The sequence below is a fragment of the Electrona antarctica genome (genome assembly GCF_951216825.1).
Source record: "Electrona antarctica genome assembly, chromosome: 1".
NCBI lineage: Eukaryota > Metazoa > Chordata > Actinopteri > Myctophiformes > Myctophidae > Electrona > Electrona antarctica.
Genome location: NC_136806.1, coordinates 26,514,237 through 26,531,946, shown reverse-complemented (window position 1 = coordinate 26,531,946; position 17,710 = coordinate 26,514,237). Strand labels below are relative to the sequence as shown.

Genomic DNA, 17,710 nt, shown 5'->3' with positions numbered 1-17,710 from the left:
TGTGACATTTTTAAAGTTAAGTCTCAAGACATATAGCAAAACCTGATGTGGCCATGGTATGGCCGGGTTGCACCCTATTTGCATAGGGACTGAGTGGTAAACTTAACTTTCAGAGTGTAAAATACTGACCCGCAAGGATGTCGTGTTGTCATTTAAGCAATTAACTCAGGCTATTCCACATTGTGCAATTTCATTGGCAATGGATTTAATTCAATAACATTTGCTTCAAGTTGTGCTTTCTTTGCACCATTGTGGAATACAACTTTGATTGTCATGCATGCAGACAACATATTTTGAATGCATACTCTGTAAAAACAGTCAAAACATTTATATCGCTATCCATGGTGCTGAAATAGTGTTCATATCTGGTCGCATATTTAGGTTTGGCTAACGTCATGAAACACTCAGAATTACGTTTGACATTTAGGTATCTGTTAAATTTGATACTTTTTCTTAAATCTTATATTATTTTCTTATGTTGTGAAGTTAAACTCTGAAATATGAATCATGAAAGTAAGGTAACATGTATTCGTGCAATATTTCATAATATCGCGTGGTGGCGGTACCCTTTCACAATAAAAACACTCATCTGAGTGAGTGAGTGAGTGAGTACGCCCCTACAGATCTCAGCAGAAAATATAAACTACAGTACATGAACACAGCATAGGCCTACAACAAACGACGTTCAGAGATCTAGGAAATACCAGCGCATAGGATTGGACTTATTCATCACTGTAATGGGTGGTGGAAAGGTGACTTGTTTTTGAGGAATAGTATGTTCGGAATTATATTATTTTTCTTTCAAAAATATGGAACAAAGAGGACGGAAGACATGGCTGGAGCGAACGCAGTGGCTTGCCTTTGTGACCACAGTAGTCCTTTTGGGTTTCAGCGGGGCCTCGGCACAGATAAGGTATTCTATATCTGAAGAGGTTAAAGAAGGGACTGTTGTTGGGAACCTTGGCAAGGATTTGGGAATAGATCTAAACATTCTAAAGGAGAGAGGATTTCGTATCGTGTCTGGCTCCGGCGATAACCTGTTCATGGTAAATGAGAATGATGGATTACTTTATGTGAACCGCAAAATAGACAGAGAGGAGGTGTGTGAAGACAGCACCGTGTGTTTGATTAACCTTAAAACAGTTTTAGAAAACCCACTGGAGGTCCATTATGTTGCAATAGAGGTGCTAGATATTAACGATCACTCTCCCATCTTTCCAGAACAAGAGAAAAGATTAGAGATTTCAGAGTCCGCGTTGCCAGGGGCACGCTATCAATTACAAGATGCCCGCGACCCAGATGGTGGCACAAATTCTGTACAGCAATATAAGCTCAGTCCTAATAACCACTTTCGCTTAGAGGTTAAAGATCGAGGAAGAAATGGAAAAACCCCAATATTACTCTTACAAAGACCACTAGATAGAGAGACAAGAAATCACCATAGATTAACGTTGACCGCTGTTGACGGTGGTAAACCTCCAAAGACAGGAACAGTTGACATATTTATAGATGTTTTAGATCTAAATGACAATATACCAGTTTTCAGTAAAGATACATATTCCACCGTACTACGGGAGAACTCCCCTGTCGGCACCACAATCATTCAAGTAAACGCCACGGATTTAGACGACGGCTCTAATGGCGAGGTTGTTTATTCGTTTGGCAGCAATGTGAAAAGTAAAGTACGGGAAATCTTTGATATCAATTCTGTAACTGGGGAAATAATTGTGAAAGGTCAGGTAGATTATGAAATACAAGATACATATGATATTGACATAGAGGCCTCTGATCAGGGAAGCGTTCCGTTTAGAACAGACAAAAATGTCATAATTAAAATTGAAGATGTGAATGATAATACACCTGAAATAGAGGTAACATCATTGTCAGGCGCAATTTCGGAAGATTCGAGACCAGGTACAACAGTAGCACTGATTAGCATTACTGATTTAGACTCTGGGCTCAACGGGAAGATTTTAAGCCATGTAGCTGAAAGCAGTCCATTTATAATAACTCCATCTATACAAGACAACATGTTTGCTGTAGTCACAAAGTCGCAGCTAGATAGAGAAGGACAATCACAATATGACATAACAATAATTGCAAAAGACGCAGGTGAGCCAGCGTTAACATCAGAAAAGACTATGAGAGTTGTTGTATCAGATGTAAATGATAACAGCCCAGAGTTTTCACTGAGCCCCTATACTTTCTATGTTAATGAAAACAACGCCCCAGGTGCCTCCGTTTTTTCAGTTAAGGCATTTGATCGTGATGATGGTGATAATGCTGTTGTTTCATACCACATTCAGAGAGATGGAGGTGATCACATTAAATTGACATCATTTCTAAATATTAACCAGGACACCGGGGATGTTTTGGGACTGAAAAGTTTTGACTTTGAAGTTTTGAAAAAATTCCATTTCCAAGTTGTTGCCAAAGATTCTGGAACTCCACCACTAAGCAGCAATGTCACAGTGAATGTGTACATTCTGGATCAGAACGACAACGCTCCAGTCATCTTGTATCCAGTCAATGCTAACGGTACTGCTGAAGGTGTGGAGGAGATTCCTCGTAATGTGAACGCAGGACATTTGGTGACTAAAGTGAGAGCCTATGATGCTGATATAGGATATAACGGTTGGTTATTATATTCACTACAGGAAGTTAGTGACCACAGTCTGTTTGCTTTGGACCGCTATACAGGACAGATACGAACACTTCGCTCATTCACAGAGACAGACGAGGCTGAACATAAACTGGTCATACTGGTAAAGGACAATGGGAACGTTTCACTCTCAGCAACAGCTACTGTGAATGTCAAAGTTGTGGAGCCCAAAGAGGCTTTTGCAGCTTCGGATGTTAAAAGTGTATCAAAAGATGAAGATGACAACAACATGACATTTTATTTGATCATAACTTTGGGTTCAGTTTCAACACTTTTTATCTTCAGCATAATCGTTTTGATCATAATGCAGTGCTCTAAATCTACAGACTATTCCTCTAAGCATTTACAAGAGACAAATTATGACGGTACACTGTGTCACAGCATCCAATACAGATCTGGAGACAGAAGGTACATGTTGGTTGGACCCAGAATGAGTATAGGTTCTACAATTGTTCCAGGAAGCAATGGAAATACACTAGTGGTACCTGACAGGAGGCGTGCATCTGGTGAGGTAAGGAAAACACATCAAGGTATTCATGGCTTCTGGAACTGCTTTGTTGTTGTGTATGGATTGTTTGAAGATTGAATATACATATTTACTGAGCAGTTAATTAATTCAGTGAAGTGTCCATCTAAACACGTATCGCTGTCAATGGTGCTGAAATAACACGCACGCGCACGCACGCACGCACACGCACGCACACACACACACACACACACACACACACACGCGCGCGCGCGCACGCACGCACGCACGCACGCGCACGCACGCACGCCTGTGGCCTGTTGTATCGTTTTATATTTCAATAGAAGAGATCATGTTGAAAATACTTGACATTTAATTCACACTTATAACTATCAGTGAAATGTAAAAAAAAGAAAAAATCACACTGTGCCCCTCAAAAAAAAAATACTGGGACACATGTTTACTAGACATTAGATAGATTTATATTTATTTATATTTTGAATATATAAATGTGTTTTTTAGCACATGTTGCCATTTATTTCCCCCGTTCTAACTAGAGGGCACTACAGTGCATTGTTTCTGTAAATAGTGTAATATATAGAAGAGTTCGCATGGTGGCAGTATACCAGCTGGAATGAAACCACACCTATTATTGAGGCGCATGAGTGTGTGTGTCCGCCCACCTTCTGATCTTGTTCAGTTGCAGGAGGATAAAACATTTAGCTATAGCCTATTCAAAGTCAAGCTCTATGAAACATAATTGAAATATAGGCTATCAGTCTGATCTTATCTCCAATGGGTATGGAACTAATGGCTATGGAATAGCAGATCAACTGGAGTTGTGTTTTCATTCTAAAAACATGGAACAAAGGCGACAAGATGCATGGCGAGATCGAAGGCAGTTGGTTGTTTTCGCGGTTGCATTGGTTTTGGTTTTTAGTGGAGCCTCAGCACAGATACGATATTCAATATCAGAGGAGCTTAAAGAAGGGACTGTTGTTGGGAATATAGCAAAGGACCTCGGAATAGATATCGGTATCATCAAAGAGAGAGGGTTCCGTATTGTGTCTGGATCAACTGAGCCATTGTTCCACGTCAATCAGAATGATGGGATGCTTTATGTGAAACGTAAAATAGACCGAGAAGAGGTGTGTGAACGGGTCAGTGTATGTCTCATCAATCTGAAAACGGTACTGGAGAACCCACTGGAAATACATTATGTTGGAGTGGAGATACTGGACGTTAATGACCATTCTCCCAGCTTCCCAGAGAATGAAAGACAGCTCGAGATTTCGGAGTCCGCGCTGCCAGGAGCACGATTTCAGCTGCAGGCTGCACGCGATGCCGATGGTGGCGTGAACGCTGTGCAGCAATATAAACTCAGCTCTAATGACCATTTTCGCTTGGAGGTAAAGGACAGAGCCAAGGATGGAAAAGTCCCAATTTTATACTTACACAAACAATTGGACAGAGAAACTAGTAGTCGTCATCAACTGCTGCTTACAGCAATAGACGGGGGTAAGCCTCCATTGTCTGGAACAGTAAAACTATACATAGATGTTTTGGATGTAAATGACAATATGCCAGTTTTCAATAAAGACGTATACTCTGTAACACTGAATGAAAACTCCCCAATTGGCACAAAGGTCATTCAAGTGAATGCATCTGATATGGATGAGGGTCTGAACGGAGAGATTTTTTATTCTTTTGGCAGCAATGCAAATAGCAAACTACGGGGACTTTTTGAAATAGACACGATTATGGGCGAAATTACTGTTAAAGGACTCATTGATTTTGAATCAGAAGAAAGCTTTGAAATTGACATACAGGCATCTGATAGGGGTCCAGTTCCACTAACAACAGACAAAAGTGTTTTAATTAAAATTGTGGACCTGAATGACAACTCGCCTCAGATTGAAGTCGCATCCATGTCTAGTGCAATCTCCGAAGACTCCAGACTTGGAACAACAGTGGCTCTCATCAGCATTACAGACTTAGACGCTGGGCTGAACGGGAAGGTTGTTGGATATATCAGCAACGAGGTCCCCTTTACGTTAACTCCTTCGATACAAGATAATATGTACGCCATAGTAACCAAGGCCCTGTTGGACAGAGAAAAGCAGGATCATTATGATTTAACGATAGTTGCTAAAGACGCAGGTGAACCGGCCTTGTCATCTATGACGACAATAAGTGTTATAGTGTCAGATGTAAATGATAACAGTCCAGAGTTTTCACTGAGCCCTTATATGTTCTATGTTACAGAGAATAATCCCCCAGGAACAGTAATATGTTCAGTTAGAGCTTTTGACAAAGATGAGAATCAAAACTCATTAATTTCGTATTATATTGTCAGAGATGGAAGTGATACAATTAAGGTGTCACAGTTTTTAAATATAAATTCTGAAAATGGAGATATATTGGCACTGAAAGGCTTTGACTTTGAAAAAGTAAAATCATTCGATTTTCAAGTTGTTGCCAAAGATTCTGGAACTCCGTCGCTAAGTAGTAACGTAACAGTGCAGATATTCATTCTGGATCAGAACGACAACGCTCCAGTCATCTTGTATCCAGTCAGTGCTAACGGTACTGCTGACGTTGTGGAGGAACTTCCTCGTAATGTCAACGCAGGACATTTTGTGGCTAAAGTGAGAGCCTATGATGCTGATATAGGATATAATGGCTGGTTATTATATTCACTACAGGAAGTTCCTGACCACAGTCTGTTTGCTTTGGACCGCTATACAGGACAGATAAGAACACTTCGCTCATTCACAGAGACAGACGAGGCTGAACATAAACTGGTAATACTGGTTAAAGACAATGGAAATGTTTCACTCTCAGCAACAGCTACTGTGATTGTCAAAGTTGTGGAACCCAAAGAAGCTTTCGCTGCTTCTGATGTTAAAAGTTATGCAAAAGAGGAAGAGGAGAATAATGTGACATTTTATTTGATCATAACTTTGGGCTCAGTTTCAGTACTTTTTCTCACAAGTATCATCTTTTTGATAGTAATGCAGTGCTCCATACATAGAGACTATTCCTCAAAGAATTTACAGGAGACAAATTATGACGGGACATTGTGTCACAGCATCCAGTACAGATCTGGAGACAGACGGTACATGTTAGTTGGACCCAGAATGAGTATTGGATCTACTATAGTTCCAGGAAGCAATGGGAATACTCTAGTGGTATCTGACAGGAGCCGGGTGTCTCAAGAGGTAAGACAGATTACACAATAACATGAACGTTGACGTTTGCACTTATTTATAAAGTACATATTGAACCAAAGTATGTGTTGAACCAAAGTGCTGTACACTCAGTACCAAAAATTACATTAGAGAGTAATTTACATTGAGAATGTGCATGTGCTTAATATGATTAAAATGTCTTAAAGGTGCTTAAAAGGGTGTCTTTGCTTCATCACATTTTATGGAACAGAAAAAGAAAAACACCTGAAATGCATTCTCCACATAGAAAACTTTGTTTCGCTATCCATGGTGCTGAATTGGTGCTCATATCTGTTCCTGCTGGTCTTTTTAAGTATTGACTCATACAACACTGAAGTTTTATGTTTGATGATTGGTGTATTTGTTAAACTGTAACAAATTACTTTTTAAGGGTCGCTAGCCCCTCCTATGCCCAGCTTTGTGTGTTTGTGTGAATAATAGCGCGATGATTTCATTGGCTGACCATGGAATTGAGATGATTTGATTGGCTGAGCAAAGAACGTATTGAGGATCAAACGTGAGGGCAGAAAATTGAAAACGCAAATTGTGAATGGCCAGAATGAGATGATATATGATGCATGATGATAAGACTAAGAGCGCCCCTCACTTCACACGGGTGTGATATCTATTAGTCTATTTGTCTTCATGTTTGTTATTTTACCTGTAACAGGCAAAGTAAAACTGCAGGTTCTGAGGGGATTTACACTGTGAAATGGTTCACTGTTAAGTATTCATGTTCGACTTGATACTGTTTCTGGTGTGCTGATTTGCTTGTTTTTACATTTGTGTATATTGCCATTGCCACTGAGTGTAAACCGTGTCTAGAAGTTGCAGTGAATTTCATGTTAAACTATGAAACGTGAATTATGAAAGTAAGTAAAACAACGTATATATATTTCTGCAGTATTGCTTAGATTCGCATGGTGGCGGTATCCTTACAGAATAAAGCCTAATTTACAATCACATGTGAGTCAGTACGCTCCTACAGATCTCAGCGGAAAATATAACCTATACAGCCACATGAGCTTTGGACTAGCAGTCGACGAATTGGGATCAGATTCAGGAGAGGGAATATTCGTTACTGCAATGGATGGAGAGGTTACAGGCTGGGGGGAATAATCAACGTTTGGAATTATATTTGTTTTGGTTGAAAATATGGAACAAAGAGGACGGAAGACGTGGCTGGGTCGAACGCAGTGGTTTGCCTTTGTGACCACAGTAGCCCTTTGGGGTTTCAGCGGGGCCTCGGCACAGATAAGGTATTCTATATCTGAAGAGGTTCAAGAAGGAACTGTTGCTGGGAATCTTGCCAAGGATTTGGGAATAGATCTAAACATTCTAAAGGAGAGAGGATTTCGTATCGCGTCTGGCACCGGTGATCCCCTGTTCAGGGTAAATGAGAATGATGGAGTCCTATATGTGAACCGCAAAATAGACAGAGAGGAGGTGTGTGAAGATAGCACCGTGTGTTTGATTAACCTTAAAACAGTATTAGAAAACCCATTAGAGGTCCATTATGTTGCAATAGAGATACTAGACATTAATGATCACTCTCCTATTTTCCCGGAAAAAGAAGAGCGATTGGAGATTTCAGAGTCCACTTTGCCAGGGGCACGATATCAATTGCATGATGCCCGCGACCCAGATGGTGGCACAAATTCTGTCCAGCAGTATAAACTAAGTCCGAATGATCATTTCCGTCTAGAAGTGAAAGACAGAGGAAGACATGGTAAATCCCCAATATTACATTTGCAGAAATCACTTGATAGAGAGACAAAAAGTAAACACAAATTAACGCTGTCAGCTATTGATGGCGGCAAACCCCCAAAGACAGGAACAGTTGATATATTCATCGATGTTTCAGATGTAAATGACAATTTGCCCGTTTTCAGTAAAGACATATATTCCGCTGTGCTACGGGAGAACTCCCCTGTTGGCACAACAGTCATTCAAGTAAATGCCACCGATTTAGACAATGGCTCCAATGGCGAGGTTGTTTATTCGTTTGGCAGCAATGTGAAAAGTAAAATACGGGAGTTGTTTTCTATAGATTCTGTTACTGGGGAAATCATTGTGAAAGGTCAGGTAGATTATGAAGTGCAGGACACATATGATATTGATATACGTGCATCTGATAAGGGGAACGTTCCACTTAGAACAGAAAAGAGTGTAATAATTAAAATTGAAGATGTGAATGATAATAATCCTGAAATAGAGGTAACATCATTGTCCGGTGCAATTTCAGAAGATTCGAGACCAGGTACAACAGTAGCACTGATTAGCATTACAGATTTAGACTCTGGACTCAACGGCAAGCTTATAAGCAATGTAGGCCTAGCTGAAAGCAGTCAATTCGCATTAACTCCATCAATACAAGAAAACATGTTTGCTGTGGTCACAAAGAGAAAGCTTGATAGAGAAAAACAATCACTATATGATATAACTATAATAGCTAAAGACGCAGGTGAACCAGCTTTAACATCAGAAAAGACCATAACAGTTGTCGTGTCAGATGTGAATGATAACAGCCCAGAGTTTTCTCTGAGACCCTATACTTTCTATGTTAATGAAAACAACGCCCCAGGTGCCTCAATTTTCTCAGTCAAGGCATTTGATCGTGATAATGGCGAAAATTCTGTTGTTTCATATCACATACAGAGAGATGTAGGCGATAACAGTAAACTGACATCATTTATAAATATTAACGGAGACAGCGGGGATGTTTCGGGACTCAAAAGTTTTGACTTTGAAGTTTTGAAAACATTCCATTTCCAAGTTGTTGCCAAAGATTCCGGAACTCCATCACTAAGCAGCAATGTCACAGTAAACGTGTTCATTCTGGATCAGAACGACAACGCTCCAGTCATCTTGTATCCAGTCAGTGCTAACGGTACTGCTGAAGGTGTGGAGGAGATTCCTCGTAATGTGAACCCAGGACATTTGGTGGCTAAAGTGAGAGCCTATGATGCTGATATAGGATATAATGGCTGGTTATTATATTCACTACAGGAGGTTACTGACCACAGTCTGTTTGCTTTGGACCGCTATACAGGACAGATAAGAACACTTCGTTCATTCACAGAGACAGACGAGGCTGAACATAAACTGGTAATATTGGTAAAAGACAATGGAAACGTTTCACTCTCAGCAACAGCTACTGTGACTGTCAAAGTTGTGGAGCCCAAAGAGGCTTTTGCAGCATCTGATGTTAAAAGTGTATCAAAAGATGAAGATGATAACAACATGACATTTTATTTGATCATAACTTTGGGTTCAGTTTCCACACTTTTTATCTTCAGCATCATTGTTTTGATCATAATGCAGTGCTCTAAATCTACAGACTATTCCTCTAAGCACTTACAAGAGACAAATTATGATGGCACACTGTGTCACAGCATCCAGTACAGATCTGGAGACAGACGGTACATGTTAGTTGGACCCAGAATGAGTATAGGCTCTACTATAGTTCCAGGAAGCAATGGAAATACACTAGTGGTCCCTGACAGGAGGCGTGCATCTGGTGAGGTAAGGAAAACACATCACGGTATTCATGGATTATTGAACTGCTTTGTTGTTGTGTATGGATTGTTTGAATATTGAATATACATATTTACAGCAGTTAATTAATTCAGTGAAGTGTCCATCTAAACACGTATCGCTGTCAATGGTGCTGAAATCGCACGCACGCACGCACGCACGCACGCACGCACACACACACACACACACACACACACACACACACACACACACACACACACACACACACACACACACACACACACACACACACACACACACACACACACACACACACACAAAAGAGTTGACATTTAATTCACCGCTTAGAATTATCAGTGAAATGTAAAATCAAAATCACACCCGTGTGAAGTGAGGGGCGCTCAGCCAACCACAATTTGCGTCCTCACCTTCGATGTTTGTGCTTAGCAATGTGCACAAACACTCAAAGCTGGCCATTCTCTCTCAATGGCATTCAATGTTTGTGTTGAGACAATGTTTGTGTTTGCACAAACCCTCAAAGCTGGACATAGGAGGGGATAGCGCCCCTCAAAAGAAAAAAATAAGAAGAAAATACTGTGCCTACCATTTAGACATTATATAGATTTATATAAATAGCATATGTTGCTATTTCTTTTCCCCATTCTAACTAGAGGGCACTACAGTGCATTGTTTCTGTAAACAGTGTAATATATACAAGCGTTCGCATGGTGGCAGTACCCAGCTGAAATGAAACCACACCTATTATTGAGGCGCATGAGTGCGTGTGTCCGCCCACATTCTCGATCTTGTTCATGGAGGAGGATAAAACATTATAGCATATAAGCTTCAAAGTCAAGTCAGGTATAAGCTCTATGAAACATATATTGAAATATAGGCTATCGGTCTGATTTTTATCTCCAATGGGTATGGAACTAATGGCTATGGAATAGCAGATCAACTGGAGTTGTGTTTTCATTCTAAAAACATGGAACAAAGGCGACAAGATGCATGGCGAGATCGAAGGCAGTTGGTCGTTTTCGTGGTTGCCTTGGTTTTGGTTTTTAGTGGAGCCTCAGCACAGATACGATATTCAATATCAGAGGAGCTTAAAGAAGGGACTCTTGTTGGGAATATAGCAAAGGACCTCGGAATAGATATCGGTATCATCAAAGAGAGAGGGTTCCGTATTGTGTCTGGATCAACTGAGCCATTGTTTCACGTCAATCAGAATGATGGGATGCTTTATGTGAAACGTAAAATAGACCGAGAAGAGGTATGTGAACGGGTCAGTGTATGTCTCATCAATCTGAAAACAGTACTGGAGAACCCACTGGAAATACATTATGTTGGAGTGGAGATACTGGACGTTAATGACCATTCTCCCAGCTTCCCAGAGAATGAAAGGGAGCTCGAAATTTCAGAGTCTGCGCTGCCAGGCGCACGATTCCAGTTGCAGGCTGCTCGCGATGCTGATAGTGGAGTGAACGCCGTGCAGCAATATAAACTTAGCTCTAATGACCATTTCCGCTTGGAGCTTAGTGATAGAGGCAAGGATGGAAAAGTCCCAATGTTATTTTTACACAAACAATTGGACAGAGAAACTAGTAGTCGTCATCAACTGCTGCTTACAGCAATAGACGGGGGTAAGCCTCCATTGTCTGGAACAGTAAAACTATTCATAAATGTTTTAGATATAAATGACAACATGCCCGTTTTCAATAAAGACGTATACTCTGTAACACTGAATGAAAACTCCCCAATTGGCACAAAGTTCATTCAAGTTAACGCATCCGATATGGATGAGGGTCTGAACGGAGATGTTTTTTATTCGTTTGGCAGCAATGCAAATAGCAAAGTGCGGGAACTTTTTAATATTGACCCGAATACCGGCGAGATTACTGTTAAGGGTCTCATTGATTATGAGGGAGAAGAAAGCTTTGCTGTTGATATACAGGCCTCTGATAAGGGTCCAGTTCCACTGACAACAGACAAAATCGTTTTCATTAAAATTGTGGACATAAATGACAACTCGCCACAGATTGAGGTCGCATCCATGTCTAGTGCAATCTCTGAAGACTCCAGACCCGGAACAACAGTGGCTCTCATCAGCATTACCGACTTAGACTCTGGACTGAACGGGAAGGTTGTTGGAAATATCAGCAACGAGGTCCCTTTTACTTTAATTCCTTCGATACAAGATAATATGTACGCCATAGTAACCAAGGCCCTGTTGGACAGAGAGAAGCAGCCTCATTATGATGTAACAATAGTTGCTAAAGATGCAGGTGAACCGGCCTTGTCCTCTATGACCACAATAGGTGTTATAGTTTCAGATGTAAATGATAACAGTCCAGTGTTTTCGCTGAGCCCCTATATGTTCTATGTTACCGAGAATAATCAGCCAGGAGCAATAATATGTTCAGTTAGAGCTTTTGACAAAGATGAAAATCAAAACTCAGTAATTTCGTATTATATTGCGAGAGGTGGCAGTGATAAAAATAAAGTATCACCGTTTTTAAATATCAATTCTGAAAATGGAGATATATTGGCACTGAAAGGCTTTGACTTTGAAACAGTAAAAACCTTTGATTTCCAAGTTGTTGCCAAAGATTCTGGTACTCCTTCGCTAAGCAGTAATGTAACAGTGCATGTATTCATTCTGGATCAGAACGATAACGCTCCAGTCATCTTATATCCAGTTAGTGCTAACGGTACTGCTGAAGGTGTGGAGGAGATTCCTCGTAATGTGAACGCAGGGCATCTGGTGACTAAAGTGAGAGCCTATGATGCTGATATAGGATATAATGGTTGGTTATTATATTCACTACAGGAAGTTACTGACCACAGTCTGTTTGCTCTGGACCGCTATACAGGACATATAAGAACACTTCGTTCATTCACAGAAACAGACGAGGCTGAACATAAACTGGTGATACTGGTAAAAGACAATGGAAATGTTTCACTCTCAGCAACAGCTACTGTGATTGTGAAGGTTGTCGAGCCCAAAGAGGCTTTTGCAGCTTCTGATGTTAAAAGTGCAGCAAAAGATGAAGAGGACAACGTGTCGTTTTATTTGATCATAACTTTGGGCTCAGTTTCAATACTTTTTATCATCAGTATCATTGTGTTGATTGCAATGCAGTGCTCTAAATCTACAGACTATTCTTCTAAATATTTACAAGAGACAAATTATGATGGAACTCTGTGTCACAGCATCCAGTACAGATCTGGAGACAGACGCTACATGTTAGTTGGACCCAGAATGAGTATAGGCTCTACTATAGTTCCAGGAAGCAATGGAAATACTCTAGTGGTATCTGACAGGAGGCGTGCATCTGGTGAGGTAAGAAATACATAACCGTATGCTTGACTTCTTCTTTAATTGCGTTTGTGTCTTTACAATTAGATCCTTAAATAAGTATAAATATGTGCAATATTAACTTGTGCATATTGTTTCATTTAGGATCTGAGATGTATTTTTGCACGCACGCACGCACGCACGCACGCATGCACGCACGCACGCACGCACGCACACACACACACACACACACACACACACACACACACACACACACACACACACACACACACACACACACACACACACACACACACACACACACACACACACACACACCAAGTTAAAAAGAGTAATGACTTTTAATGGTACACATCTGTAACAGTTACAGATTCGTGCGTGGGGATAGAAATTTGTAGTGCATCGCGTCATTGACTAACTGAAAATAGAAACAGTGTGCATGGTTAGCTAGGAAATGTAGGTATGGGCTTAGGCTACTCAGAAATCACACTAAGGCCTATCTATAATTATATATGAACTGCTGTTAACAATATGAGGGCTGCTGTCCATGGTACTGAAACCCACGAACGACCTTACCAGTGTTACTTCATTTTCCATTGTCAACAGTAGCCATACAGTTTATTTACCTTTGGAGACTTTGGCAGTTTTTTAAATCACTTTTATCACAGGCCCCAATATGAATGGCTGCTGTCCATGGTACTGAAACCCATGAAAGACTCCACTGTTATACTTTATTGTCAATTGAAAAAAATGTCAAGTTGTCACAAGCCTATAGTCACAAAGTGTATCTGAAATTATTTGACAATAGGTCAAGCTCTGTATGCAATATTTAATACAATTCAATTGAAGTTAAAATTTCAGTTTGAAATGCAGTGCTTGTGAGGAGCCATTTTCCAAGCGTAAGCCTTATTACAATTAGGCCGCTCATTGGCGTATTAACGTAACTAATAACGTAGGCCTAATTTTAGATAAAATAAAGGGCATGCATACTTTATTTAATACATAGCAACCTTTAATTATTGCGGAATGTTTTCCACAATATTCTAGCATGAATTTCGTTTAAAAATGTATACTGAGATCTACTGAAGCATACTGCATACACTTTAGTTAGTTAGTTAGTTATTGAAGACGGACGGGGCAATCTATGGTCCGATTTTGTTATCTATTTTTAAAATGTGTGTCCAAAGTCTTATGTGGTCAGTGCAACGTGTCGTTGTATCGCTTGGTGTCAGTGTACGTTGCTTACAGAATCGTTGGTCTCTTCATCACGATAGTTTAGGTCCTCCTCTAATAACTGACTCGTTTCTGCAACGCCACAATTAGGCTACTCGTATTTGCTGTTCGTATGGAGTATGTACTTCATTTTCATCACTCTGCAGAGAAAGAATATTGGACAACGTTTTGAAATTTGACATACAATGCTTCATAATTCCGCAACACCTTTGGGATAATTTTTCTTTTATAGCCTGTATACACTGTCATCATGGAACAAAGAAGATGGAGGGCTGCACGGTGGTGGATCGCCTTTATTGTCGTGGTGGATATGTTGTGTAGCGGAGCTTCAGCTCAAATTAGATATTCTATATCTGAGGAAGTGAAGGAAGGGACGGTCGTCGGGAATATAGCCAAGGATTTGGGTCTCGAAAGAACTATGTTGAAAGATCGAGGATATCGAATTGTGGGAGGATCTACTGAACCCCTTTTCGAAGTAAATCAAAATGATGGTATATTGTATGTGAAGAGACAAATTGACAGAGAGGAAGTGTGTGAACGGAGCAGTACATGTTTGATCAGCCTGAAAACCGTTTTAGAGAATCCACTGGAGATCCATTATGTTTCAGTGGAAGTGCTCGATATAAATGATCACGCTCCCATTTTCCCAGAGAAAGAGAAGCTACTAGAGATTTTTGAATCCGCATTACCAGGAGCCAGATTTCAGCTCCAAGCTGCACGTGATCCAGACGGAGGCCAATATTCAGTTCAACAATATAAGCTCAGCCACAACGAACATTTTAGAGTGGAAGTTAAGGACAGAGGGGAAGACCGTAAAATTCCATTTTTAGTACTACAAAAACAGCTAGATAGAGAAACGGCTGTAAAACATAGGCTTCTGTTAACGGCCATTGATGGAGGGAAGCCACCAAAATCTGGCAATTTAGAAATACACGTGGACGTACTTGATGTTAATGACAACGCACCAGTTTTCATTAAAGATACATATGCTACAACAGTAAGGGAAAATTCTCCAGCTGGCACATTAGTGATTCAGATCAATGCAACTGATGTGGATGAGGGTACCAACGGTGTAATAACATATTCATTTGGTAACGAAGTTGATTTAAAATTATTGGATTTATTCAGTGTGAATCCTATCACTGGTGAAATCAAAGTCACTGGTTTGATAGATTTTGAAGAAAATAAGAGCTATGATATTGATATACAGGCTTCTGATAAAGGACAAATTCCTTTAACAGCTGATAAAAGTGTAACAATAACTATAATTGATGTTAATGATAATGCTCCTGAGATAGAAGTGACTTCATTTTCCAACTCTGTTCCTGAGAATGCAAGGATTGGAACAACTGTGGCTCTGATAAGTGTTACTGATCTGGACTCTGGCATTAATGGCAAAGTTATTTGCACAATCAAAGAAGATGTTCCTTTCACTTTATCCCCTTCAATGCAAGACAACATGTTTGCTGTAGTCACTAAGTCACAGTTGGACAGAGAACACCAGTCTATGTATGATGTTACAATTGTTGCTAAAGATGCAGGTGATCCACCCTTGACATCTGAAAATAGAATAAGTGTTCTTGTATCAGACGTGAATGACAACAATCCACAGTTTAACTCAAGCCCCTATACGTTTTATGTTACAGAGAATAATGATCCAGCTGCATCTTTATTTTCAGTCAAGGCCTCTGACCTTGATGAAGGTGATAATGCTGTTATTTCATATCATATTTTGAGACATGGAAGTGAAGGAAACAAACTGGCATCAATTCTTAACATCAATCCTGAAAATGGAGATATTTTGTCACTAAAAAGTTTTGATTTTGAAAATTTGAAAACATTTCAGTTCCAAGTTGTTGCCACGGACTCTGGAACTAAGCAACTAAGCAACAACGTAACAGTGAATGTGTACATTCTGGATCAGAACGACAACGCTCCAGTCATCTTGTATCCAGTCAGTGCTAATGGTACTGCTGAAGGTGTGGAGGAGATTCCACGTAATGTAAACGCAGGACATTTAGTCGCTAAAGTGAGAGCCTATGATGCTGATATAGGATATAATGGCTGGTTATTATATTCACTAAAGGAAGTTACTGACCACAGTCTATTTGCTTTGGACCGCTATACAGGACAGATAAGAACACTTCGTTCATTCACAGAGACAGACGACGCTGAACATAAACTGGTCATACTGGTAAAAGACAATGGAAATGTTTCACTCTCAGCAACAGCTACTGTGGTTGTCAAAGTGGTGGAGCCCAAAGAGGCCTTTGCAGCCTCTGATGTTAAAAGTTCAGCAAAAGATGAAGATGAGAACAATATGGCATTTTATCTGATCATAACGTTGGGCTCTGTTTCAACACTCTTCCTTATCAGTATAATTGTTTTAATCACAATGCAATGTACTAAATCTACAGACTATTCATCTAAGCATTTACAAGAGACAAATTATGATGGAACCCTGTGTCACAGCATCCAATACAGATCCGGAGACAGACGGTACATGTTAGTTGGACCTAGAATGAGTATAGGTTCTACTATAGTTCCAGGAAGCAATGGAAATACACTAGTGGTCCCTGACAGGAGGCGAGCATCTGGAGAGGTAAGGAATACACACAAGGCTTCTGTTTGCTGTGTTGTTGTGTGTGGATTATACAGGGATAGTATTAACATAGGCTATGGCTATTGATATAGTGCATGGATCTGAACACTTTTAATTTGGTGTATGTAGTATCCATTTTATACAAGTAGGCTACACCAGCATACATGATAAATCACTGTCCTGGAACTAATTTAATGCCACTATATGTATTGTATGAACACCTGTTGCTTTTTATTTTCTATTAAATTTCAAAAACTTTAGAACAACTTAAAAAGAATAACAGTTCAAGTGTTCCCTCCTTATAGCAATATGTTTCGTATAATAGGAAGTGATTAACAGGTTCACGTTGAGCCTATACACACCATCGTCTAATTGGCTAAGTGCAAATTCAATGAGTCTTGGCTACATGACCACGGTTAATGGTTGAATGGAATTGATTTGACCACGTGGGAAAGCTATAACTTCTGAGCTTTCGCACAAGCATTGGACTGATTATAAACTTTCATAATAATAATAATAAGGGTAATAATAATAATAATAATAATAATAATTAAAATAATAGCTGTTTTCTGATAATATTTTATATGGGACTTTTACTATTATATGGTGCATGTTGCTATGTTTCGTTTTGCCCATACTAACTATGGCACTACAAGTTACATTGTATACAGTACCATTTGATATTGTAATATTTTGAAGG

The 17,710-nt window shown here is 39.8% G+C and overlaps 5 protein-coding genes across 5 annotated transcripts; all 5 read left to right on the top strand.

Annotated features, from left to right (window-relative positions):
- Nucleotides 1-809: 809 nt before the first annotated feature.
- LOC306919812 (protocadherin beta-15-like) lies at nt 810-3,248 on the top strand (the record flags this gene model as incomplete). Its single annotated transcript, XM_079496362.1, has 1 exon — nt 810-3,248. The coding sequence occupies one exon, from the start codon at nt 810-812 to the stop codon at nt 3,246-3,248; it is 2,439 nt and encodes an 812-aa protein (XP_079352488.1).
- Nucleotides 3,249-3,988: 740 nt separating this feature from the next.
- LOC306919801 (protocadherin gamma-C3-like) lies at nt 3,989-6,370 on the top strand (the record flags this gene model as incomplete). Its single annotated transcript, XM_079496351.1, has 1 exon — nt 3,989-6,370. The coding sequence occupies one exon, from the start codon at nt 3,989-3,991 to the stop codon at nt 6,368-6,370; it is 2,382 nt and encodes a 793-aa protein (XP_079352477.1).
- A 1,143-nt stretch (nt 6,371-7,513) lies between these two features.
- On the top strand, nt 7,514-9,958 carry LOC306919790 (protocadherin beta-15-like; the record flags this gene model as incomplete). Its single annotated transcript, XM_079496340.1, has 1 exon — nt 7,514-9,958. The coding sequence occupies one exon, from the start codon at nt 7,514-7,516 to the stop codon at nt 9,956-9,958; it is 2,445 nt and encodes an 814-aa protein (XP_079352466.1).
- An 883-nt stretch (nt 9,959-10,841) lies between these two features.
- On the top strand, nt 10,842-13,214 carry LOC306919779 (protocadherin alpha-3-like; the record flags this gene model as incomplete). The annotated part of the gene is made up of 1 exon (XM_079496329.1): nt 10,842-13,214. One exon carries the CDS (start codon nt 10,842-10,844, stop codon nt 13,212-13,214), a length of 2,373 nt encoding a protein of 790 aa, XP_079352455.1.
- Nucleotides 13,215-14,658: 1,444 nt separating this feature from the next.
- Nucleotides 14,659-17,097, top strand: LOC306919768 (protocadherin alpha-3-like; the record flags this gene model as incomplete). Its single annotated transcript, XM_079496319.1, has 1 exon — nt 14,659-17,097. One exon carries the CDS (start codon nt 14,659-14,661, stop codon nt 17,095-17,097), a length of 2,439 nt encoding a protein of 812 aa, XP_079352445.1.
- Nucleotides 17,098-17,710: the final 613 nt, after the last annotated feature.